At 46.6% G+C, this 25,477-nt stretch overlaps 1 protein-coding gene across 1 annotated transcript; it reads left to right on the top strand.

Moving 5' to 3' along the window:
• Positions 1-24,119: 24,119 nt before the first annotated feature.
• LOC306816257 (olfactory receptor 14J1-like) lies at positions 24,120-25,052 on the top strand (the record flags this gene model as incomplete). The annotated part of the gene is made up of 1 exon (XM_079332726.1): positions 24,120-25,052. The coding sequence occupies one exon, from the start codon at positions 24,120-24,122 to the stop codon at positions 25,050-25,052; it is 933 nt and encodes a 310-aa protein (XP_079188852.1).
• Between the last annotated feature and the right edge of the window lie 425 nt (positions 25,053-25,477).

Below are 25,477 nucleotides of genomic sequence, written 5' to 3'. Positions count from 1 at the left end.
GGCCATTCCAGATGACACCAGCATGGGGTTGATGGACTCCTTTTTCCAGATCAGCACTTGATTGGTACAGGGCTCAGGGCTGATTCTGTCTACCAGTACCAAATTCATGGAAAACGCCAAGATGTGTGGCACTGTGAATCTGCTGCTGGGCAGGAAGACTCTGCAGAAGGGTCTGGGCAGGTTGGATCGATGGGCTGAGGCCAAAGTTGTTAGGGTTAATTAGGCCAAGTGCATATTCCCACATTGGGGACTCAACAACCCCAGGAGTGCTCCAGGCTGGGGCAGACAGGCTGAAAAACTGGAAAAGGAGCTGGGATTGCTGGTGACATTACCCGAACATGAGCACAGGTGTGCTCAGGTGCGTCAGAGGCAAAGGGCAGTGACAGTCCCTGTGCTGGTACTGCTGAGGCCCCTTGAGAGCTAGGTCCAGTTCTGGGTCCTCATGGCCAGAGGGACACTGAGGCACTGGAGCAGGTCCAGGGAAGGGAACAGAGCTGTGGAAAGTTCTGGAGCACCAGGAGTTTCTGATGGAGCCAGGGGGGCTCCACCTGGAGAAAAGGAGGCTCAGAGGGAACCTTTTCATTCTGCACAACTCCCTGACGGAAGGAGGTAGCCAGGTGAGCTCTGATGCCAGGGAACAGGGAGAGGAGGAGAGGAATCAGCCTCAAACTGTGCCAGGGGAGTATTAGGTTGGACATCAGGAGGAATTCCTTCATGGAAAGGGTTGTCAGGCCTTGAAAGGGGCTGCCAGGGCTGGTTATGGAGTCCCCGTCCTGGAGATGTCCAAGGAAAGCCTGGAAGTGGCACTCAGGGCTCTGGTCTGGTGACAAAGTAGGGATTGGTCACAGGGTCACCTAAATGGCCTTGGAGGGCTTTTCCAGCCACAGTGATCCTAGGATTTTGGAATTGTTCTGGAGAAACGGTTTTTGGCTTTTTTTCCCTTCCAAGTTCTGTACTCAAGTTTCCTGGCTTCAGGGATGTTCCCCATCCCACTTCCTAGTGTCCAGTCCCCTGTTCAACTGTCATAGGTTGACGTTACCATGCTTTGTATCCCCAGTCATGTGTCCTGTTCATGCCTGGAATTATGTTCAATGCTTTCAGAATTGACTCTGAAAGTGAAGGGTTTTTTTGTCTAGTTAGCTGGTGCCCCTCCCCCATCATCTGTAGCTTAGCTGCTGCTTGCTGTTAGCTGCTGCTGGCCCCTCTGCTGCTGCTTGCTACTTCGCTGCTGCTTGCTGCTAGCTGCTGTTTTGCTTTGCTTTTTTCCTTATTAGTTGCTTTAGATAGGAATACCATCCGAACCTGTTCCGGACCGGGACCTGAGGAAACATCAAGGAGCCCCCTGGAGTCTGCATTTCATGAGAAGCATTCAGCCCTCCCTGGCACCGAAGACTTTCTGAGTTTGTTCATCCTCTCAGACTGGTGAAAGAGTTTCTTTTGTCATCTGTGGTTGTTTTTTTCTTGTGTTGGGGAGTGGGTTTTTTTGTGTTTGCTAAATAAACCGGTTATTATCCACTTTTCCTCTGAGGAAATTCTTCCCAAACCCGGTGGTGGGGGGAGGAGTCCTGGGGGTTTGTTTTTGGGGGGCCTCTTTCTGGAGGTGTTTCCCCTAATTTGTCCTAAACCAGGACATCCACAGACAGAACTATGGAGTGAAACATGGGCTGTGGCACCAGTGCTGCTCCCTTGGGCAGAAATTCTTCATAGTTGAGACAGTGGACAATGGGAGCAGGGAAAAAACACCCTTCTTTAAAAGCTGGGATAACTGTAGCGACATTTTCTCCACAGCTGAGACACATTTCTGAGGGAGGCAGGGGCATGCCCAGTTCTTGGAGCTGGGTGGCCTGTCCAGCTCATTATCCCCACGCTCTTGGTGGACAACACCAGTCAGTGCACTTTGCACAAACTCTGCATGGACAGCATGAACTGGATTCTAACCAGGTATTGGGATGGCTGTTTGTTCTCCAGGTCACTGTAAATTGCCTCCCCCACAGGTGAATCCCTCAGACCCTGGGTAAATCCCTGCCTTGGTTTAAAAGACAGGTGTCCACTAAGAAAGGCAGGAGCCTCTCCTGAAACAGAAAATGTAAACCCTCTTCCATCAAATTATTTTAATTTATAAATTAAGATCTCTCATGCAAAGATATGTGAATAGGAATAACAGTTCTTTACTAAGAAAATTAAAATAAAAATTCAGTAATACAAAAAACAAATCTCAGATTTATTTAGGCAGAAAAGGTTTTGCTCCTCCCCCTGGGTGGAGCATCTCTGTTGGGGGTTGGGTGTTTTTCTATTACTGTGTCAATTTAAATAATTTTTCCCATTATCATGCCAATGGAGCTGGCTGGGTTACACCCAGGATCTTTGATGACTCTAGACAAAAGGGGTAGGTGGGAGCGGCTTCTGGAGGGGCCTCTCATGCTTCTGGAGGGGCATTCGTGTTTCTGGGGAGCTCAGAGGAGGACCCCCCATCTCCAGCATATGCGGTGGAATGCAGGAGAGACAGACGGTCTGTGGTCACTGGCCCTGCATCTGCCCCGTTGCAACCTCCTGCCTCTGCGGACACAGCTGATTACCCGGACACAAACGGTGAGCGAGGAGCTGCCCTCTCCAGCCCACTACCACCTGAGACTGGCGTGGCTGCTGCCCCCTCCCGCCTCCTCTTCCAAATGCTTTTCTGCAGCTCTGGGCATGGTTCCGGCTGCAGCACTGGGATCGAGCGCAGAGAGAGTGTGCCTGCAGCTTGAGAAAGGACTGGAAGCTTTATCTGTTCTGTTTTTTTGGTAATTTTAACAACTGCTGTTGTTTTCTGCTGGTACAGTTGGATATAATAGTAAAAGAGCTGTTATTCCTACCCCCTTATCTCTGCCTCAGAGTCCTTGATTCAAACAATTATAATACTTGGGGGGAGTGGAATTAAAGTCTCTATTTCAAAGGAAAACTTCTGCCTTTACTGGCAGACACCTGTCCTTCAAACCAGGACAATCTCCCAGTGGTATGATGTAATTTTATCAGTCATGCAGTCGGACTCAATGGCCCAGCAACAGGAGATGTCTCCCTGGAGGAAGGATGAGTTGTGGAAAAGCTAAAGAACATTGCCTCATCTGGTTTTTAACAGCTGGCCCATTAACAGGAGATATCTCCCTGGGGATATGGATCACTGGCCCACCTGGTTTCAACAGATGGTGATAGAATCCAGACTTTCGGTTACATCCTGTATTGCAACCCAAGACAATCCCACACCAGGACCGCATAGGATCTTGCTCAAAGAGATTCCTGTCCTTCCCAGTGAGCAGAAGATGCTTTTGGAGGCTAAGGACTGCTGCCCCATTCCCAACCCCACTGTCAATACCCATATCCCCAGCAAGGGATCCCCAGCTGGTGTCCATACACTCAAATTCTGTACTCATGGCTTCAGTATCTGGCATTGGAGTAACCAGCTGATAGTTTTCTCTCCCACAGAGTGGCTGAAATATTTTTCCATCTCTCCCAACTCAGCCTCTGTTTCCATAGATCCTTCCTGGCTCCAGAACAGCCAGTGCAGCCAAGGACGATGGTGTGGTGTTTGTGTGTGTGGAGATCCAGAGCTGCCCTGTGTAAGAGTCGGTCCGAAGTTTTCTCTGATCAGCCTCATGGCCATCATCAGAGACTGGGACCTGAGATTGCACCACTTGCCCTGAACCAGAGCTCCAGCCTGCCCAAGGTGGATGCTTGCGGGCCAAGGTCTGTCTGTAGCTGTGCCTGGTGCTTGTCATGGTTTGCTGCAGGGTACTGGTTATCACACCCTGTCTCTGCACCTGCATCATGGGGCTACGATCTCCACAGACAATAGTCCATAAATCTTCCCACCTTTTGGCCAGAGGCCACTCGCTTAGGAAAAGGACTATAAAATGTGACTTTCCCCAAACTGACTTTGAGATCTCTTTCTCCCCAAGAGATTGAAGATGCGTCTTGTCTCGTCTCGTCAGATGGCCACGAGGATGCGTCCAGTCTGTTGGAAGCTATATCCCATCCTTCTCTCTCTCACCCTCTCTCTCTCTCTCTCCATCCAAAACTTGATTGTTAGCAAACAATAAACTACATTACTGCTTTCTGCTAAACAAACCTGAGTCTCTTGCTTTTGTCTCTTGCACCCTGGGGTCGAACAAACCATCACGACTCTCGCTCAGGTTGAGCGGATCGTGACACCCTGTTCCCCTCCCTGGGTGTGGAGCAGGGCCAGGATGGGCCCAGCTATGTCAGACAGTGTTGATGCTGGGGCTCCTTCCCTTGGTTTGAACCTCATGACACTCCCTCCCTCCTGAACTCGCTAGGGTTGAAATCACAGACTGCTGGAGGTGCCAACATTCAGAAGCACACCTGCCTGTGTTTCCCCCCCCTTGCCGACCACAACTGCACTGCTTTGGAGTGGGGCAAATTCCTGGGGGGTCTTTGTAAAGAGTTGATGAACCTTAGGAAAACCTGGGAAAGTCTTCTTGAGAAGCACCACCAGAAGGATTGTAGTCTCACAAGGATGTTCAAGACACTGAAGAATAGTTGGAATCAGGGAGAGCACACCTACTATGGAGGCAAAGGTGGGGCAAGTGACATACTGTGTGTCTTCTGCTGAAAACATCTTGGAGGACAAAAGGTAAAAAATGGGAAATTGGGAATTATCTCCATCCCCAAAGCAGAGGGATGGCTCAGCACAGAGATCCAGTGCCAGACAAAGAACAAGGCCAGGATTTTACAGCACTACCTAGAAAGCCCCCACAGAGCACAGCGATTGCAATCCAAACCCACCTGTCAGGATTACAGCAGGAACAGGAGCATGTCACAGCTGGGGAAACTGATGGGGAGACGCATTGCTGTGAGACTCTGTCGGACAGATGGTCGTCAGAACAACCTCAGGTGCTCTCTATAAGCTAGTTGTGAAGATTGCAGTTTATTGTAAAGGGCGTGGGTATACAGGGTCCTGCTGAGAGCTGCCAGCCACAGTTCAGAGCAGGACGGAAAGAGAGTGGTGGTAAGAGAAAGAAGTAAGAGAGGGATGTAAGACAGTAAGAGCAATAGAATGATTTTCCCATTTACAATACAATAAATCTTCTTCTATGTTGAATATTCAAATTTCCACTAACCAGTCTAACAAAATATACAAATACTATAGCATTTACATACACCCAATTGGAATCTTTACATTACCATAATGTGTTATACTTTAAACCCTAAAAATTACTCTTTGGACCCTAGCAGGGTCTTCTCTGCCTTTTGGACCTGCTCTCCAGCAGAAGATATTGTTCTATCAAGAGGAGATTACTTTCAGCTGGCTATCCTATTGTCCTCGAGCTATTTACTAACTAAGGTTTGGTATCTCAAAGATGGTTTTCATTTCAATCTCGCTTATGGTTTCAATTTTCACAAAATTTTTGCTAAGCACTAATATTTATAAGGTTTCCCTGATTCATTCTTCCCAACACATTGCTACAGCCTGCAATTGTTCACTGGCTAGTTATCACAGCCAAACGAGCAAAACAGCACTAAGACCCTCAGTTCCTGTCGTGTGACCCTGCCCCTCACCAACAACAGAGATATTGAGGTAGTCAGTGAAATTGATAGTTTTGGGAAATTTAGAAGGGAGATGTCAATGTGGGGAGTACAGACTCCTTGAACGAACCATCACAACTCTCGCTCAGGTTGAGTGGATCGTGACACCCTGTTCCCCTCCCTGGGTGTGGAGCAGGGCCAGGATGGGCCCAGCTATGTCAGACAGAGTTGATGCTGGGGCTCCTTCCCTTGGTTTGAACCTCATGACAATCCCTCCCTCCTGAACTCACTCAGGTTGAAATCACAGACTGCTGGAGGTGCCAACATTCAGAGGCACCTGCCTGTGTTTCCCCACCTTGTCAGCCACAACTACACTGCTTTGGAGTGGGGCAAATTCCTGGGGGGTCTTTGTAAAGAGTTGGTGAACCTTAGGAAAACCTGGGAAAGTCTTCTTGAGAAGCACCACCAGAGGATTGTAGTCTCACAACGATATTCAAGACACTGAAGAATAGTTGGAATCAGGGAGAGCACACCTACGATGTAGGCAAGTTCCATTCTGTGTGTCTTCTGCTGAAAATATCTTGGAGGACAAAAGGCAAAAAAAAAGGGAAATTAGGAATTATCTCCATCCCCAAAGCAGAGGGATGGGCCAGCACAGAGATCCAGTGCCAGACAAAGAACAAGGCCAGGATTTTACAGCACTTCCCAGAAAGCCCCCATGGAGCACAGCAACTGCAGCCCCAAGCCACCTGTCAAGATTGCAGCAGGAACAGGAGCATGGCACAGCTGGGAGAGGCATTGCTATGGCCAGCAATTGTTCACTGGCTAGTTATCACAGCCAAACCAGTATAACAGCACTGAGACTCCCTGATCCTGTCCTGTGACCCCGCCACTTGCCCACACCACAGCTATTGAGGGTGTCTGGGAACAGGAGAGCTCTGAGATATATGGAAAGGGGATGTCAATGTGGGGAGTACAGACTCCTCTCTTCCCCACTGTGACCCACTGCAATATCTCCCCGTGGTCACAGCCTGGGGGGAATGGCCAGACGAGAAACTGAAACATGAGTGTGGAAAAAATCCCAGGCAAAGGATGACAGGAAAATCAGAAACTTCCCAGGGTGCTCACGGCCCTGCTCAGGGAGAGGAAGGGACCAGTCCAGGACAGATTAGCTGCACCTCAGATCCCCCAGGTCACTTCTCTTACCCATCTCTCCATAAGACACCAAGCCAGGAATATTCCATGTTCCAGAGTGCTGTTGTAGCAGTCTCAGGACCCGCCCTTGGTAGCACATCCGGAGAACAGGAAAAGGGAAAACAAAAAAACGGGGATAAGAAGGAAAAGGGAAAAGGAAAAGGAAAAGGAAAAGGAAAAGGAAAAGGAAAAGGAAAAGGAAAAGGAAAAGGAAAAGGAAAAGGAAAAGGAAAAGGAAAAGGAAAAGGAAAAGGAAAAGGAAAAGGAAAAGGAAAAGGAAAAGGAAAAGGAAAAGAATAGTGCAAAGTAATCACAACAAAATTGATTAAAATAATTTTTCAAACAAATCACAATGATATTAGCTAAAATAACTTTCAAGCAATCAAAATTAATCAATAAAATAACATCCAAACAATTAAAATTCAAACAATTAAAATTCAAACAATTACAATTAAAACAAAATCAATGAAATAACATTCAAACAATTAAAATTCTAACAAATCAGTATCCATTATAAAATGTTTTATGATTAAAACAATTATTTTCCAAAACCATTTTTAATCAAAAGCTTAACATTACTAAAAACTGATTATACCAATCATAACTAGCAACAAACAATTTTAATCAGATTGCTGTTAAAGGCCTGACTTTTACTGCTTGTGTAATTTGTCTGGTATCAATAACTTTAGGGGTATCTTTAGCAGATGGAGTAGTGATCAAATTATGTACTTCCATTGTTGATGCCAATTGTGTCAGCCGTTTTACCATTCTCCAATTCAGGATGTATAGAATGACTGACAAAACAAAACTGATTAAAATCAAAATCAAAAGCACAACGATGGGATGACACAATTTGTTTAGGATGCCGGTAGCAGTAGGTGACCACCCAAAAAGAGTATCCCACCACCTGAGTTCAGCAGCCCCTTTTATCCTTTCTAAAACCTGATGTATTTCTTTCACATCGTGATGAATTGTCACCAGGGTCTTCTGCCCATTTCTCTTGATTTTTTCCAAGATTCCAATTAAGTCCTGGTGAAGCAACAATTGTTTAATCAAAGTGAGGTTCATCCCGATGGGAGCAGGCACTAACTGATGAATCAGTGTAAAATTGGATTGCAAAAGGTGATAAGACTTAACCGGAGCAGTATAGGAAAAGCCACAGCCCATGATCATGGTAAAATTACAAACACAAAAATTTAAATGATTTTTTAGATCCACTGTTCCATTTTCTACAAACACTGAGTTGCAAGCAGTTCTTACACACACACATCCATTTCCTATGTACAGCAGCACTGTTGCAGGAGTCTCATCAAGGTGTATTTCAAAATGACAGATTTTTGATTTTGCTCTGTGTCTAAACAGATGTCTTGGGCCACAATGGCATTGCTTTCACAAATGAAACCCAGTTGCTCCCAAACAATGCAAGATTCCAAATTAACAGTTTGCCATTTCTCACCAATTTGACGGGCCCATTCTCTATGCTTGAAAGGATAGAGAATAGTTCCATCGTGATTCAGTCCTAATGCAATGATGGGGTGTATCAAATGCACTGAAGCGTTGTGTATTGTCAACACAAAGGCTGTGGCTGTGTTTGTGCTGGGGTTGTAGGTAAAGTTTACCAGATTCCACCAGGACTGAAACTTCCTTTCAAAATCATTAGCATTGTCCCAAATTATTGTCCGGATTTCAGTAGGGAAGATGCCTTCTTCCCCTTCCCTTATAATTGAGTCAACAACTGTTTGCATCCAAAGCTATGCCTGGATACAGCTGAGGGCAAAGGAGATGTTGTTTTGAGCAGTACCAAGACCATCAGTTATCAATTTGTGATCATTTACATTTGCTTTTCCCAATTTGGTAAAATGTTTGATAATAACCACTGTTGCGTCCCTAGGGCTGTTAAAGAGGACTGCAGAGGTTGTTTCAATTTGGTTAGGTCTCTGGTGGTGGCAACCAATTTGTTCATTAATACCTCTGAATCAATGCTATTTTAAATTCCCAATCCTGTTCCCACAACACCGGTTATGTCTCTTGTTGGTTTCTTGAAAGGATCCTCCTGGTTTTGCAACCATGTTGTTTGTCCACCCCTAGAAAAGGTGAACAAGCTGGCTGAATTACTGAAACATTGTTTTGCATTGGCAAATTGACTTGTTTAAAAGGTCATGCCGAATTAAACAATATTTTCTGTTGGCCAGTTTTCTGAATTACCCAAGGTCCAATTTCAAAAATTTTCAGGCTCAGTATAACTGGTGGTTGGATAGTAGGTGTTACAACATTAGCATTGAGTTCCCCTATATATTTTATATTGTTTTTCCCACACATAATGTTTTTGGGAAAATTGTACAACAGTTCAACTTTGATTTTGAATCTTCACAAAATAAAACACAGCTGGAAGGTCCTGTGCCATACTCTATAAAGGTTTGATGAGGGATTCAGCAATTAATCTTCACGTTTTATGGTGTTATTCTGTGAAAAGTAAACACAACAGAATCTGCCACAAAGAGGCAGGAGCTTAAAATCATGGAACTATGCAGACAGTAATTCTGTTAACTTCCCAATCATTTTGCTGCAAAGAAGTAAGCCACTCTGTACCTCCTTTAAACACAGCATAAGAATCAGTGTAGTTGGAAACAAAGGAGGCACTCCGCACTTCAAGCTGGAAAACATCCCAAATAACCATCAGCACTCTAAGCCAAGAGTCACCCCGTCCCCCAGCAATAATTTGCTCAGCAGAAGCATTTGTGAATGAAGAATTAGTGAACAAAGATTGTTTGGGGGAGAAAGCAAATCTAATTTAATTATTGAGGCAGGTTTGTCATCGCTGTTGCCCAAGTTCTCAGTTTCTGCTATTGCCAGATTTTTTACAGTTCCTTCTGTTACCGAGGATTTCTGGGCCACTCTGTCAGGGGGGCAGTCCCAGTCTTCCAAAACTTCACTTCCTGAGAAGGTTTTTGAATTTTCTCTGAGGCAATTTGCAAGTTAGGGCTTTCTAGGTGGAAAATTATTTTCTGTTGCACATCCCTCACTTCTTCTTTTTCTTCTTCTCCTATCAATACATCATATATGTATTGGTACACTGCTACAGTGTCAGGTTTGGGTTTTTGGATAGGCCATACAGGGGAGTTTTGCAAGTATTGTATAACCAGTTTGAGCCCTTTCTTGGCACCAGAGCAAAGAGGGTATTGTTTTATATTTACAGGTAATTGCATAGTTGATTTATGACCAGCAGTGAATTGTATTTCATGTATAATTTGCAAGCAGGCAGCTTTTTGAATGTATTTTAGGAGTTGGTCTGGGGTGCCAGTTATGGCTAGAGCATCACCTCTTTCTAGGGGGCTAAGTCCCCCAGCCCAGTAGGCTGCATGCTGTGTCAGAGACCATGGAACACGAGTGTTTCCAGTTGTTAAGAAAACTCCAGGCCCCCAGTACCCACTGGCTTCTTGTTCACTTAATTTAATTTGATCTTCTCCAGTGAGTGAAACTCTAAAAACATACTCGGTCTCAGATTCTTGTGGGAGGCGTGAGTATTCTTTCTTTAATTTGGCCAATTCAGTAGCAGTGTATGGTATTTCTTTGGAGGTTATGTGGGGGTCAAAATCCTCATCGTTCAGGTATCTATATTCCATTTTAACGAGAGGTGTCATTTTAGAGCAGCAATTTTCCCCTACAATTTTGTACATGTACTAGTTCTCTCTGTGGGTATATTTGCTTTATGTGATATGTTTCCTTTTCTTCTGTTTCATTAGGTGTATCTTCATGTTGTGAGGCATGCAATAGTTGTGGCAAATAGCTGTGATTTCTTTCCTGCTCTAGTTGGTTTTGCAGAGTTTCTACCTGATTTCTTTCCTGCTCTAGTTGGTTTTGCAGAGTTTGTATTTGATTTTTCTGTTCTAGTTGGTTTCCAGAGTTTCTACCTGATTTCTTTCCTCCTGTAATAGTTTTTGCAAAGCTTCAACCAGGTTTTGCGAGGAGTCTATAACTGCACTTTCCTCACTCACTCGTTTAAAACAAGATTCTACAGCAGCTGAAAGACAAGCACCTAGAACTGAGCAAAGTGCGGTCTTATTTTTCTTGCTCATTTTGAATTTTGTTTCATGTTGCAAAGAATGTATCCTATCAATCACATTTTCTAAATTAAACCAATTACGGTGTGCCCAGTCTTCCCCCCCTTGGGAGGGTCTGGCATTATACTTAGCTAGTAAAGCGTAAAATGCAGCTTTACCATTTTCAGACATTTTTACGAAGGGACTAAAACCACTCTCAGGGAGACACACTTAAAGTTACACAAAAAGCACAGCTGAAACTGTGAATCCCTTCTCTTCCCTGGAGCGGGTGAAGAGACATACTACTTGGGAGGTGCTAACTTAACTACAAAAACCACTTGTCTCTTTGCGATCCCAAGTAGTCAAGTACAATAATTGTACAACAACTGTAACCTCTGAGTTACGATTATGTGTGAGGGGGAAAAAAAACACTTCAGGGAGGTCAACACTTGTCACCCAGACTTCTTCTGGGGACAACCCCCTGTCATCCCTGGGTGGCTGAGGAGACCAAACCGCTTGGGAGGATTTCTTTAGTTGCACAATGGTTGTCTCCTCAACTGCACCAAGCAGCAAACAACAAAAAACACAAGTCCCATCTTTTGCTCAGCTGAGATCCTTTCAAAAAAATTCTCCGATAACTGGAATGGAGTTAATTATTCACCTGGGTCTGTGTGCAGATTGCAGGAAGAACCCAATACCACCTCCCTTGCTTTCTAACACTGTTCAGTCCTTACGGCACTGACAGGCTAAGTGCAGCTGAAATGGCACAGGTCTTCCCCTGGTACAAAGTGCACAGAAACCCCAACTCCCCCAGTATTGGGAATCCAACTGCCAACTACGCCAAATAATGTCACGGTCCGCCCAATTCATGAGCGAGTCACGACTGGTTCTTTTATGGATCTCAGAGCGCAAAAGACACAGCAGGGGACAAAACCAGTTTATTTCTACAGAAATGCACTTTATTTAGTGCCAACCAAAATGCGATAGTGGGACAGAGAGAGAGAGAGAGAGAAAGAAAGGGGGGTCGGGATTATAGCTACCAACACGGGCAGACTAATCCTCGTGGAGCAGCCAATTGATGTCTGTTGCCATCTGGGGAGATCTCAGGGGTCTCCTCTGTGAAAGTCACTTTTATAGTCCTTTCCCAAAGCAAGTGGCTTCTGGCCAAAAGGTGGGAAGATTTATGGACTATTGTATGTGGAGCTCGTTACGCTGAGGAACAGGTGAAAACAGGACGCTTCAAGGCACATCAAACCATCTTTGTTGTTATGAACACATGCAGGGCAGCCCATACTGACCAGTCCATTGTCCTTCCATCTGTGGGAGCTTGTTGAGAAAATGCCCCGTGACTAGTTGTCATGAGAAACCAGTCCTGGTAGGCATCACCTGCGTAACAGTCACTTGGCGTTCCTCCCATTCCTGGCCAGCGCAGGCCTCAGGCGAGGGTCGTTGGGCAGAAACAGACGAGAGGTTCGGATGGACTCTCACACACGCCTATGGCAGGTTACCCCAAAATTGGTCAGGAATATGTTATTTGGGGTATACCAGACCACTGTTCTTTTTGCTACCACAAGTTCAGGAAAACCAGTTAGGAATCAAGGTATATGATGATCTAATTAGGGAAAAGCAGTCGATTGATGTATCCCTGGCTGGGGGGAGCTCCCAAAAGTGGGGTGATAATGAATGGCCACCTGAAGGAATCATACAACACTATGGACCAGACACTTGGAATCCTAACGAATTAATAGCAGGTCCCAGAGAACCCATTTAGAATTTAAATCAGATAATTAGGTTACAAGCTGTCTTTGAAATAGTAAGTAACCAGACAGCTACAGCTCTTGACCTTCTTGCTGACCAGGCTACTCAGATGAGAAAAGCAGTATTTCAACACCGGATGGTATTAGACTATTTCTTAGCAGAAGAAGGGGGCGTGTGTGGCAAATTAAATGAGTCAAACTGCTGTTTGCAAATAGATGACAATGGAAAGGTGATGAAACAAATAGCAAAAGAAATAAGAAAGTTAGGTCATGTACCTGTCCAAACATGGAAAGGATGGGAATGGGACATGTTTTTGTGGCTACCTGGTAGACTGTGCGTTAAACAATTGCTTTTTTTCCTCTTACGTGCTGTAGCAATTCTAATCTTTTTGCCGTGCATAATCCCTTGTTTAACACAACTTATTCAACATATGATCAAGGGAATGAAGGTTATAGCCATGCCTACTGACCCAGAGATGGCTACAAAAGGACAGAAATTGATGTCATTGTAAATAATTGCAAAACCAAAAAGGACATGAAAACAAGAAATTAAGATGATAATACATAAGTTTGTAAAGAGAATTACTAAAAATAAAAGAGGAGGGATTGAGAGGAATGTTACATTTGTCTTTACAAACAAGTTGTAGATCTGTTGGTAGGCAAAGTTAGCACCTAGAGATAAAAGAAACAATGGGAAGGATTACACTGATTGATGAATGGAAAAAGAGATTTGCCTTTACAAACAAACTGTAGGTTTTCTTCTAAATAAAATTGGATAACAGAAGATTAAAGAAGCAACCGGGAGGGGGGGGGAGGAGTGGGGGGGGGGGAATATGAATTCTACAAGAATTAAAAATTAAAAGGGAAGGGTTATACAGTAGAGGGGAATGCCAGGTGTCAGGCATTCAGGAAGTCTGTGCCTCTCAAGTACCTCAGCCAATAGGGAAAAAGAGATGGAAAAGCTGCAGCAAGTGGGAGGAATAGAGGCTGGGCAGGCTCCCCAAGGCTGTGTCAAGACACTGATTTTATCATCATCACAGCAAACAAGGCTTTGTTGAGACTATCTGTTTCATTTTTAGGACGCCTCTGCATTTTGCTTCTGTGAATGGCCACACAGATATCGTTAGATATCTCGCAGGAAAGAATTGCAAGCTGAATGTGGCTGATAACTTAAAAAGAACTCCACTGGTGAGGGTGAGTGCACTGTGTTCTGATCTTGTAAGTGGAGCTTATTGACAGTGCATTACAGGAGAGGTGTCCTGCACAATTCCTTACACAGCAGGGCCATAGAAGCATGCATGTTGTTACCTGCTGTGCCTTAGGCCTCTGTTAACTAAATCTTTGAAGATGTCCTTCAATTCCAGCATTCAATAAATGAGCGAGTTGTGACAAGAGTGACACAAAAATGTTGAAAGTCTTCCCTCCTTTTTTGTGTGTCATTCCCAGGCAGTACAGTGCCAGCAAGAGAAATGCGTGGCTGTTCTACTGGAACATGGTGCTGACCCAAATCTGGCAGATGCTGATGGCAACACTGCCCTTCACCTGGCTGTCCTCTTCGGTAACACTACTGTGGCAGGGCTGTTGCTAGAGCATAATGCCAGTAGTGATGCTGAGAACCAGGTAACCTTGGCATGCAGGTAAAGCTTCTCTTTTGAACAGGTGCAAGCTTGTCTTTGTTTTTCTCATGGAGATTCTCTCTTCTTTCAGGAGGGATATACTGTGTTCAATCTTGCAGTCTCCAAACAGCACCAAGAGATGCTGGAGTGTCTTCTGAAAAATGCAGCTGATGGACATGCTGCTGAGCAGTGTGAAAGGTGAGGGATTTGTTTAAACAGCACACAGGCCTCCTCAGTTGTCAGCAAGTGTGACTGAGGAGAGGTGTGGGAATGAGCTTAGAAAAAGAAGGAAGAGCCACATGGAAGGAGATCCCCATGTGACTGGTAAATGCAGGTCTGCTATTGGCTGCTCTCCGACCTTCGGTACTCTTGGACTTTGTCCGCTGGGGACTGTCAGAAAGTGTTGTCTGTGGTGTGCTCTCCCCACACATACCAGAACTCACTGGGAAACTTGCCATTAGCTCAGCAGCAAGGCTGCTCGGCAGGAGAGTGGGCTTTAAGCAAATGAACAGTTGGTGCATTAAATGGTACAAATGGGAGCATTGGGAGAAAGAGAAGCAACTTGTCCAAGGGGAAATGATGGGTTCCAACCACATGAAAAGACAAAATGTCTTGCCATGTAGATGGCCAGGCAGTTGAACAGCTTGCCCCAGGAACTGGTGCAGCTGCATCCAGGGGGATTTGGAAGAGCAGCAGACGGAGCCCTAAATAGCATGGCTGACGAGATAGTCGAGGCTGCACTGTGGAGGCAGTGAGCCCAGAGATGTCCTGAGGTCCCTTCTAGGCTGCATTCGCCAAGCTTACATGTACTTGGCTTTCCTTTCATTGTGCTTATAGGAAAGGGGGGAAACAGTTGATTTGGGAGCAATCAGGGAAAGACAATGCCAAATTGCACATGTTTACTATCAAATTTTGGATGCTTTAGGACTGCTCTTGTGGTTGCTACAAGTCATGAGGTGATGTGGAGGAAGACAAACTGAGCTTGCAGGAAGAGTTGGAGGAGGTTAAAGTGGAGGTATGTAAAGCCTGTCCCAACAGAAATAAATCATGGTGTGCTTGTTGCTTTGCTGTTCATTGTGAAAATGGACAAAGGAGTATTCTGGGAGACAGAAGGAGAGAGACCTAAGGAAGTAGTGGATATATTGGGCTTTGATCTAGCTCTGTCACTTCTGCCTCTGCTCCCACCCACCATACTGAGGTACAGATGCCTCTCTTCAGAGTTTCCCCACTTCACAGTCAGGGCTGTGGGATTCCCCTCTCTGCTCTACATTCGAGGTCTTCCTGGTTTAAAAACACTCCCCAAGCAGCCCAGTGTGATTCCAAACTCCAGAGCAGGTCTGACGGTGCAGTTCACCTGGGAGCCTTTCTGAAATGGTGCTCACTGGGATGTAACTGCTGCTGTCCCTCCTGGCCCCACCACACCGAGGAAAGCTGCCATTCCTCAGGGATCCACTGCTTCCCACTCAGTGGGAGCAGGCACCTCTCTCAGCGCTGCATTTGTCATCTCTGCCACTTGAGAAAACTCCCCATGCTCCCCTGGCAGCATGCTGTGCTCCAGAACAGGTCCACTGGAGCAGTTTTCCTCTGACACTTGCAAGACTCCTTCCTTCTTTAGGAATAAAAGTCAGTTCATGCTTTCATGCTGTAGCAAATAAAGTGAATACAAAGAGCATCATCACAGGTCCCCAGTAGGCTTGGAGAAGCAGTGTCAGTGCTTAGAACCGGGCTCTAGGAAATCTGTGGAGGGATGGGAGAGGCTGCTGTAGAAATGTGGAGACCCAGAAAAGCATTCCCAATTAAGGAAAATGAGATGCCTCTCTGAGCTGCCTTCTCTTGATAGCAGATCTTTTTTTTATCTGGCCAAAGCAAGCCCTGTTCTGTTTTCTAGCCAGCCCTGTGCCCTCGCTCTGTCCATCAATCAGCCTTTCAGTCACTCCCACCTAGTTTCTCTGTTCTGTAGTAATTGGTCCCTAAAGTTTTCCACGCCCTGCTCATCCCAAAACTGAAACCCTCACACAAGCCCGATTGCCTTTGTTCCCTGAACTCTGGACAGTGCATGTGTGTAGCTGAAATAAAAAACCCTTGCAAAGGCCTTTCCTGCTCCTTTACTTGCTATCAGCCCAAGAAACAACTAGACACAACATGGAAAAACAAGAAGTAACAAAGCTTGTGTTCATTTTGCTAGTAGAAGCAAAGCTCTGAAGATACTTGAGATGTTTACGTTCCTTGGTCAGAGGGTATGGGCAGATATCTGCAGCACGTGAATCCTCTGTATAAAAGCTCACCTGTCAACTGTGGATTCTTTCTGTTTCTTCACAGTTGCAGGAGGTGGAAGAAAAAGATCTAAAGTCTGAGTGTTGTATTCAGAACCTGATGGCTGCCATGGAGGAGAAGGAAAGACAAACAACAGCTTCTGCCATGAAACTGCAGGATGAGGTGTTGAAAAAACTGGAGACTGTGAAACAACAGGAAGAACACATAAAACTGTAAGAGAACAACACCTTGGGACCAAGTGTCTGTTGCCTACACAAGTTGGTTAGAAACCACAACAGATAGCTAGGTAGCCGGGGCTGGAGCCTGTGTTGGGGCCGGGGCCGAGATTGGGCCAGGTAGAGCCAAAGGGAGGCGATGCCGCCGCAACCCCAGGCACTGATGCCCGCCCAGCAGCGCCGCCGCCAGTGCAGGCAGAGACAGGTAGAGGTGTGACCTTGGTGGGACGGGTGGGAACAAGGACGGGGCAGCCCCGCTCAGGGTCAGGGACAGGCCGGGGGCATGGCCCAGCCTGGAACAAGGAGAGGGAGACTGGGAGAGGAGGGCGACAGCAGTGTTGTAAATGAGAAACAGAACGTCTTGATGGTTGGTAAAATTTAGATTGCTTTATTTTATATGGAAAGAGAAATGCAGCACTGGGGAAACATGAGGGGTCACTGCCCACTCCATGCAACCTTGGTTTACAGTCTCTTTTTACAGTATGGTCTCTCATTGTCATCACAAATTTGGGGGTTTTGCTGTCATAATTTTGCCAGATAAGCAGTGATGGTTGAAATAAAAATGCATAAACTCTTTGGGCAGTAGTCAAGTCTCATAGATAACCATCTGGTCTTGGTAGATAAAACTGGTGAAACTCATGAAGTTTGTTCTTTGTAGATAGAGAGCACTGATAGAAGAAAGGCAGGAAGTCTGATTTTGCAAAATCTATCAGACTATCGGAAAGTCTGGTTTTGCAAGCTGGTGGTAGATGCAACTTATCTATAAAACATAATATTCATAATAGGGGGATTTAGTCAGAATGATTTAATCATATATTTTCCTGTATCTAGTGTCATGCTTCATGTCAAACCTAAGTATTCTGGTTTATACAAACTCCAAATACTTCTATGATTAACACAAAATCTTTTATCAATTATCACAGCGGGAAAGGGAGAAGAGAAACTAGTTTTTACTGCCTTAGGTTATACTAGGTTTTGCTGGGTTATACTAGAATAGGATGCTGGGGGTTACTGGGTTGGATTGGGAGAGAGAGAGAGGGAGTGGGGTGTGTGAGTGTAGAGATGCAGCTGGAGAGCAGGGTTCAGAGCACTGCTCAACTCACGACTGAAGCAGATGTGCTAGGTTTGGTTGGCCACAAGCCCTGACAAGCTGAGGCAGAGCCCTGGATAGGGAAGCAGAAGGTGTGCTTCGTGTGCTTTGTTTAGCTACCTCATGCAAGACCATACGTGCCTATGCTGGTCTATACAGGTCTGTGCAGAGCTCTGATTAAGTAATGTTACTTAGAAAAACCAGCTGTGTGGTTGTGCTATTTTTAGCTGTAGTTGACAAGGTATATGTATTGAAGTGTGAAATCAATATATTGGCTTCATGATTGCATCAAACGGGGGTCTTGTCTCTTTGTTATGCAAGTGGAGAGAGGTCCCGTCCCCTTGTTGATTGCTGTCAGTGAGTGACCCCTGCTGGCTGGGAGGACCTGGTGGCCAACTGTGACTTGTACTGGGTTATAGTGGTTTATACTGGGATGTGGTCCTGGGGGTGACTGTTTAGTACTGGTTTGTACTGGTTTGTACTGGATTGGACTAGGCTATATGGAGATATTCTGGATTTTACTGGGTTGTAGTGGGAGGGGGCTTGGGGACACTAGGCACCCACTGGGAGCAACTTCTGGGGGTGCTGGCGCTACTGGTTTATACTGGGATGGGTCTTGGGACCTACTGGGAGTAACTTCAGGTTCTCCTGGACTTACTGGTTTATACTGGAGCTGCTGCCATGGGCTCAGGAGCTCAGGGGTGGGTCCAAGTGCTTACTGGTTTATACTGGTGCCCTCAAAGTCCACACCTGGGAACACCAGCAGGCAGTGGTGGTGGGGCAGGACTCCAAGGCTGTGCTGACCATCGTTGGGGCCCTACTGAGAGGTGACTTCTCCAACTTCTCAGCCTGGCACCACCTGTGGCTGCTGGTGCCTGCCAGGAACTCTGGGAAGGGCAAGGCTAAGGCTCTGCCTCCCGAAAGGATGAAGGAAGATGAGGCATTCACTGTAAAAATTTTTTACAATTTCACTGAATCCCCAAAATTTCCATCTCTGTGTTGGGTTGAATGGGTTGACCTGGTGTTCCTAAAAATCCTCATTGGTTTTAATGGGTAGATTGGAATTCCTTCATATCTAGTTGCCCCCATTTAGATATTGGGGTGCCTCCTGTTGCCTCCCTGGGATTTTAGGGTGTTGCCTTTGCTCCCCCCACAGCTGGAGCTGGTATGGAACATTGTCTACACTGACCCCACAGACCAAAGTGCCTGGGTGTACTTGTGTTGCATCCTCTCCCGAGGTAACTTGGGTCACCCTCTCACCCCTGGGGCCCTCACCTGGAGTTTTGGGCTGCCCCCTGAAGGTTGAGGTGCCCCCCAGTTGCCACCCAGCTGCCAAGGGTCGTCTGTGTCCACATTGACAGTGATTCAACGGCGGCCATCATCTTCTTGTGGCCTGTCGGTGTGACTCGGGGCACTTGGCGCCCCAAAAATCACCTGGATATCCCCAAAAATCACCTGGATACATCTGGGTACTACCCAAAATTTACTTGGGTATCCCCAAAAATCCCCTGGACACATCTGGGTACCTGTAGAAGATCCTGGATCACCCCAGAAACCACATGCATACACCTGGGCACCCCTTGGACACCTGGATCTACCAAAACTCCTGTGGCCCCCTAAAACTGGTGTCCCTAAATGCCCATTGACTTTGATCAGTGTAGACCAGGAGTTCTTTGCATCCCCAATTATCTCTACTAATTCCCCCCAGAGGTCCCAGTTATGAACCAGTGCTCCCAGTAACCCCAGTGCCCCCCACTTAGCTGCTCCCAGTGCTCCCAGGAATAGCTCCCAGTTTGACTGTCTTGTCCTCACAGTTCTCCCAGTGCTCCCAGTAACCCCTCTCAGTGCTCCCAGGTTTTTTGCCCAGTTTCCCCCTTTCCTCCCTTCCAATGCTGCCAGTTTCCCCCTCAGTGGTTCCAGTTCCTCCCCCACTGCTTCCCCTTAGCCCTTCCCAGTGCTCCCAGTTTAACCAGCAACTCTTCCCAATCAGGCCCTATTAATAGGAAGACCTGGTGCCTCTAAATCCCCAAATGATTTCATTGAAGTAGATCTGGTGTCCCTCAATAACCATTGACTTCAAAGGGTAGACCCAACGTCCCAAAAATTTTGGTCCTAAAAGTCCCAATTCTGGGCTCAGAATTCCCAGATATTGGGCTGAAAATGGAGATTTTTGGGCTTACCTGAAGGCACAGCTCCAGCATGGACCACAGGTGAGGAATCAGGGATTCAGGGTTGGCTTCCAGGAATTCATCCAGGACTTCCAGAGCATCAGCACCGTGATCCTGGAGTGGAAATTCCTAGAATTAAGTCCAAAGATTTCCTTGAATTTTTCCCAAATTTCACATTTCATCCTCAAATTTCCACAAAACCCCCACTGATTTTAATAGGGTAAACCTGCTTGCTCTAAATCCTCTTTGACTTCAATGGGGTAGACCCAATGCCCCTAAATCCTCATTGATTTCTAATGGGGGAAACTGGTGTCTGAAAGATCCCTATTGGGGCATTAATATGACCAGATATGGGGCAACTGAGAGATGTTGTATAAGATGGTTTATTGCTTTATTTCATCAGTCTCATAACAAGGTGAGACATTAAAGGTGTTACATCCAACACCATAATATCAAAGCCACCTCATTCTTAGTTACAATGCCTTATGTTAGTTTTTTATCAAAATCTATGAAGTTTGCTAACCAATCACTAATTGCTTTGCTTCCCGTGGCTTTACTGCAATGTGTCGTTTTTCAACCAACCATATAACATAACAAAATTACATTGATACATCTCAAATCTGTAATGAACTTTATAACAGGTTCTGTAGCTAAACTTTAAAATATTTTACTATCTGCCCTTACATATTCTGTTGCTTATAAAATACATATTTCTGTTTGCTTAAAATATGTATTTACTTAAACTGCAAATTTATATTCTTGTTTCATGTCTGTTTCACTTTAATGCTCTAATTCTCCAAACCTTTTCCAAGGTCTTAGGTCAAACCTTGTATCCATTTCAATCTCTGAGCCTGTATGCAGAAGGCGCTGAGAACTCTCCATGCCTGCATTTCCCATACCACAGTATCTCAATGGACTCTTGGTTTCATGAGGGCTCAAAATGGTAGAAGGGTCTCCTTTAGTGTAAACTGTTGCTATTAGGAGCTGGAACAGAGATCACACAGAGTTAAAGGAAATTAAATGGATATTTATTGAGAATCCTTCAAAGGCCATACCCTGGCAGTACCAGTGCCAAAATGTGGCCCCTGCCTGGATGGCTCTAAGGCAGAAGTAAAAGATGGCTTGGTCACATAATTTCACTTTTTTATAGATTTCAGTCCATTTGCATACTCCATTTGGAGTCGACAATCCAATTAAGTCTCAAATTGTAAGGTGTCATCCTCCTCGCCTCCTGACTGGCCTGCCCTTTTCTTTTCACATTGTTTGTTCTTAGGGCCTGCAGTTTGAAGAAACTGTCCTTGAATCAATAGCTGGAATCAGACTATTTTGTCTTCATCACCCTAAGCACAATGGAAAAGCGGAACAGAAAACTCAGAACTTAGGGCATCATAATAAAGGTCTCCTTGGTTCTACGGTGTCAGAATGGTCCCTTCGTCCCATGGAGCCCCACACTGTCACTGTGCTCCCCTTGATTCCATGAGGCTGTGCTACAATGGCTCCAATGGCTACAACGGCCTCTAGTGAGACTCTCTATAACTACCTGAAAAGAGGCTGTAGCCAGGTGGGGGTCAGTATCATCTACTGAACACTGACAGAATGAGAGTCTGTCATAAGATGAGCCAGGGGTAGTATAGGTTTGATACCAAGAAAAACCTTCACTGAAGCAGTGATTGGGTACTGGAATCTTCTGCCCAGAGAGGAGTGGAGTCACCATCCTTGGAGGAATTTCAAAAGAGACTGGGCATGTCACTCAGAGCCATGATTAAGTTGATGAGGTGACGTTAAGTCATAGGTTTGACTTGATGGTCTCCAAGGTCTTTTCCAACCTTGTGAATTCTGTGATTCTCTTTCATCATAATCTCCATTGTTCCATGAGGCCCTGCAATGTGTCAATGGTCCTTTGGTTTCAGGAGTCCCCCACAGTGTAACAATGGACCCTTGGTTTCATGAGGTTCCTCAGTGTCACAATGGCCTCCTTGGATCCACAGTGTCACAATGGTCTCTTGGTCACAATGCACTTCTGATTCCATGAGCTTCCATACTCTCAGCAACAGTTCCTCAGTGTCACCATGGACCCTTTGTTACACAAGTTTCTGTAGTATAACATGGTCACCTTGGTTCCGTGAGGTTCTGCAGTGTCACACTGGACTCTTTGGTTCTGTGCAGTGTCACAATGCACCCATGATTGCAGGAGGTTCCATAGAGGCAGGCAGGAGGCAGAGCTGTCAGCAAACGAAGGGGCAGCGAGGTGGGGCAGCCAGGGGATGATGACAGCCTGCAGGGACAGAGGTGCAGGGCATGAACACCGTAGGACAGCCTGGGCTGCAGAGGGCACAGGGATGGGCAGCAGCTGAAAGGCCCTGCCAGAGCCAACTGCTGCAGCACTTGGGCCATGGCTGCTGGCCCTGGGCCTGAGGCCAGCAGGGGACAAGTGAGCCTTGCTGTGCTGGGGCCTCATTGCCTCCTTGTCCCTGCTCAGCAGCCTGGCAAGGGCTGCCCCATGGTCCTGCCCTTGGCACTGCACATCCCCAGAGCCCAGTGGCCTGGGAAGAGCCCTGAACAATGAGGGAGGGACAGGATCTGCCCTGCCAGGGGCTGGGACTCAGCCATGGCCCTTTGCATTCCTGAAACACATCCAGATTTGTTCAGCGTCAGAGACACCTTTACTTTCCTTGTTCTACCCTGTCACCAGTGCCTCCATTGTTCTGCTCTGTCTGGTACCTTGGGGAACTTTCTCAGTCTTGTCTCTCAGTGAGACCCATTAAAAGTTGAAGAAACTTTGGAGTTTCAATTTAATTTTGAGTTCTTGAGAGGATTTTTGAAAAACATTCTCTCAGGGACTGAATCTAATTTAAAAAAGACCAAACTCCTGAGAGGATCATCAAAGTTATTGTGTTGTGTCTCGTGGCACAGAGGGAGATAATGGCAACCAGGAAAAGCTTCAAAAAGACATTTCTGCTGAGGAGCAGCTCCTCTCCCAGCCCAGCAGGGCTGAAGGCACTGCCTGAAGGCACTGAGGGGACAGGAGCCAGGCACAGACAGGCTAAAAGCAATCAGGAGTGGGAAGACATTGAGCTGAGACTTCACTTGGGGAAACATCTTAACAGCCCTGGAGAGGGTGAGTCTGTGGGTGCAGGGCAATGTCCCCTGTGCTCCTGGAGGGATCTGGAGCCAGCACAGCCCACAGCCTGGGGGATGTGTTAGGAGGACTCTCACAGTTTCTCTGAGGCACAGGAGGAGGAGGAGGATGTGCTGCAGAGTGGGGCTGCTCTGGCACCGTCAGAGGGACAGGGCAGAACGGCTCCTGCTGCTAGGGATGGCTGCAGGGGCTGAAGCTGGGGCTGCAGCCAGGGCTGCCCAGGGCTGTCCTGCAGAGCAGCTCCTGCAGCCCTCAGGGCACTTGGCCAGCCCAGGGCATGTGCCACATCCGAGGGGCAGCTCTCCGCCTGCCTGGCAGCTCCCCATGGACTGTGGGTAGAAGTTGGAGGTGGAAGGAGCCACCCCCATCAGGACAGATTCCTCCTGCTGTGCAGATGGTGCTGCATGGCCAGCTGCTCTCAGCTTTCTCCTCAAGGGAAGGGAAAGGGGCTGTCAGGTGTGTCTGTGTCACTGAGACTCCTGCACTGTCCCACTGGGCATCAGCAGATCTGCCTCACATCTCCCTCAAAAAGTGCTTCCTCACCCTCCTCTGCCTACAGACAGCAGCAGCACCTTGGTTTGCAGCATCTCAGTTTGTCTGAGCTTCCCTTAAGGCCCTGCTGCCAGAGAGATGTCCCTGGGCAGTGCCCTGTGCTGGGAGGGGTGTACAGGGCAGAGCTGAGCCTCCAGGGGTGGGCTGGGCTCTTGGAGCACTAGCAGGGAGAAGGCTTGGAAACTGGAGCCTTCTAAAAATGCACTATATTTTCCAGCATATTTTACATGTAATTACCCTTAATTATAGAAAGCTATTATCAGCAATGTGCAGCTGTGTGGGACCATCAGGTGTGACAGAAATGGAGCACAGGGAGTCATATTTTCCTTCCGGGCTCTCAGTATTCAGGCTGAGAGCAGTGCTGAAGATGAGGCAGTAACACAGCACTACACACCCAAACACAAAAATTGAAGTTTTAATGAAGTTCATCCACAGGAAGAGCAGCAATTCTCAGAGGATTTCTAATTTAATTGCACAGGATTGACTCAAGAAAATCTCTCCCAACTTGTCAAAATCTTTCTTCAAGAGTCCATGATTCCCAGAGTGATGAAATGTCCAACAGCAGCTCCATCAGCCACTTCCTCCTGCTGCCCTTGACAGACACACGGCAGCTGCAGCTCCTGCACTTCTGCCTCTTCCTGGGCATCTCCCTGGCTGCCCTCCTGGGCAACGGCCTCATCATCAGCACCGTAGCCCACGGCCACCACCTGCACACCCCCATGTTCTTCTTCCTGCTCAACCTGGCCCTCACTGACCTGGGCACCATCTGCACCACTGTGCCCAAAGCCATGCACAATTCCCTCTGGGACACCAGGAACATCTCCTATTCAGGATGTGTGGCACAGGTGTTTTTGTTTCTGTTCTTCATCTCAGCAGATTATTATCTCCTGACCATCATGTGCTACGACCGCTACGTGTCCATCTGCAAACCCCTGCACTACGGGACCCTCCTGGGCAGCAGAGCTTGTGCCCACATGGCAGCAGCTGCCTGGGCCAGTGGCTTTCTCAATGCTCTGCTGCACACAGCCAATACATTTTCTCTGCCCTTGTGCCATGGTAATGCCCTGGGCCAGTTTTTCTGTGAAGTGCCACACATCCTCAAGCTCTCCTGCTCAGACTCAAACCTTAGAGAACTTGGGCTCCTTGCTGTTACTGCCTCTTTATCACTCATTTGTTTTGTGTTCATTGTTTTCTCCTATGTGCAGATCTTCAGGGCTGTGCTGAGGATCCCCTCTGAGCAGGGACGGCACAAAGCCTTTTCCACCTGCCTCCCTCACCTGGCTGTTGTCTCCCTGTTAATCAGCACTGGCACATTTGCTCACCTGATGCCCCCCTCCATGTCCTCGCCATCTTTGGATATGGCAGTATCAGTTCTGTACTCGGTGGTGCCTCCAGCCCTGAACCCCCTCATCTACAGCCTGAGGAACCAGGAACTCAAGGCTGAAGTGTGGAGACTGATCACTAAACGATTTCAGAGGCATTAACTTGGTTGCCAATTTCTGAAAATCACTTACAAATAAGTAAATTGTGACAGCACTTTAATGATTGGTTGCAGGCTATTATTTTTTTTTTTTTTACATTTTAGTTTTTTAATATTTTTCACAAATAAAGGTCATTTTTTGGTGCCATTTCTCTTTCTGTTTCACTTCAAATAAACTCAGATCCACAGACTGTTTTAATAAGGAAATCTGCTCTCAAAGGCTTTCAATAAAAAAAAAAAAAAAAAGATGTGCTAGCAAAGATTCCTCCAGAGATGCCCCTTTTGTTCCCTTCTCTGGAGCTGCAGCTGCAATGTCTCTGTGCAGAGTTGGAGCAGATCAGTGCTGGCACAGAAGCTGTGCCCAGCAGCAGCACTTGGTGTTGCCAGTGCTGCTCCAGTGCCACTGCCCCGCTGTCCTCCTGCCCCTCA

Source organism: Erithacus rubecula (assembly GCF_903797595.1).
Source record: "Erithacus rubecula genome assembly, contig: scaffold_470_arrow_ctg1, whole genome shotgun sequence".
Taxonomy (NCBI): domain Eukaryota; kingdom Metazoa; phylum Chordata; class Aves; order Passeriformes; family Muscicapidae; genus Erithacus; species Erithacus rubecula.
This window is presented reverse-complemented; position numbering and strand designations above follow the sequence as displayed.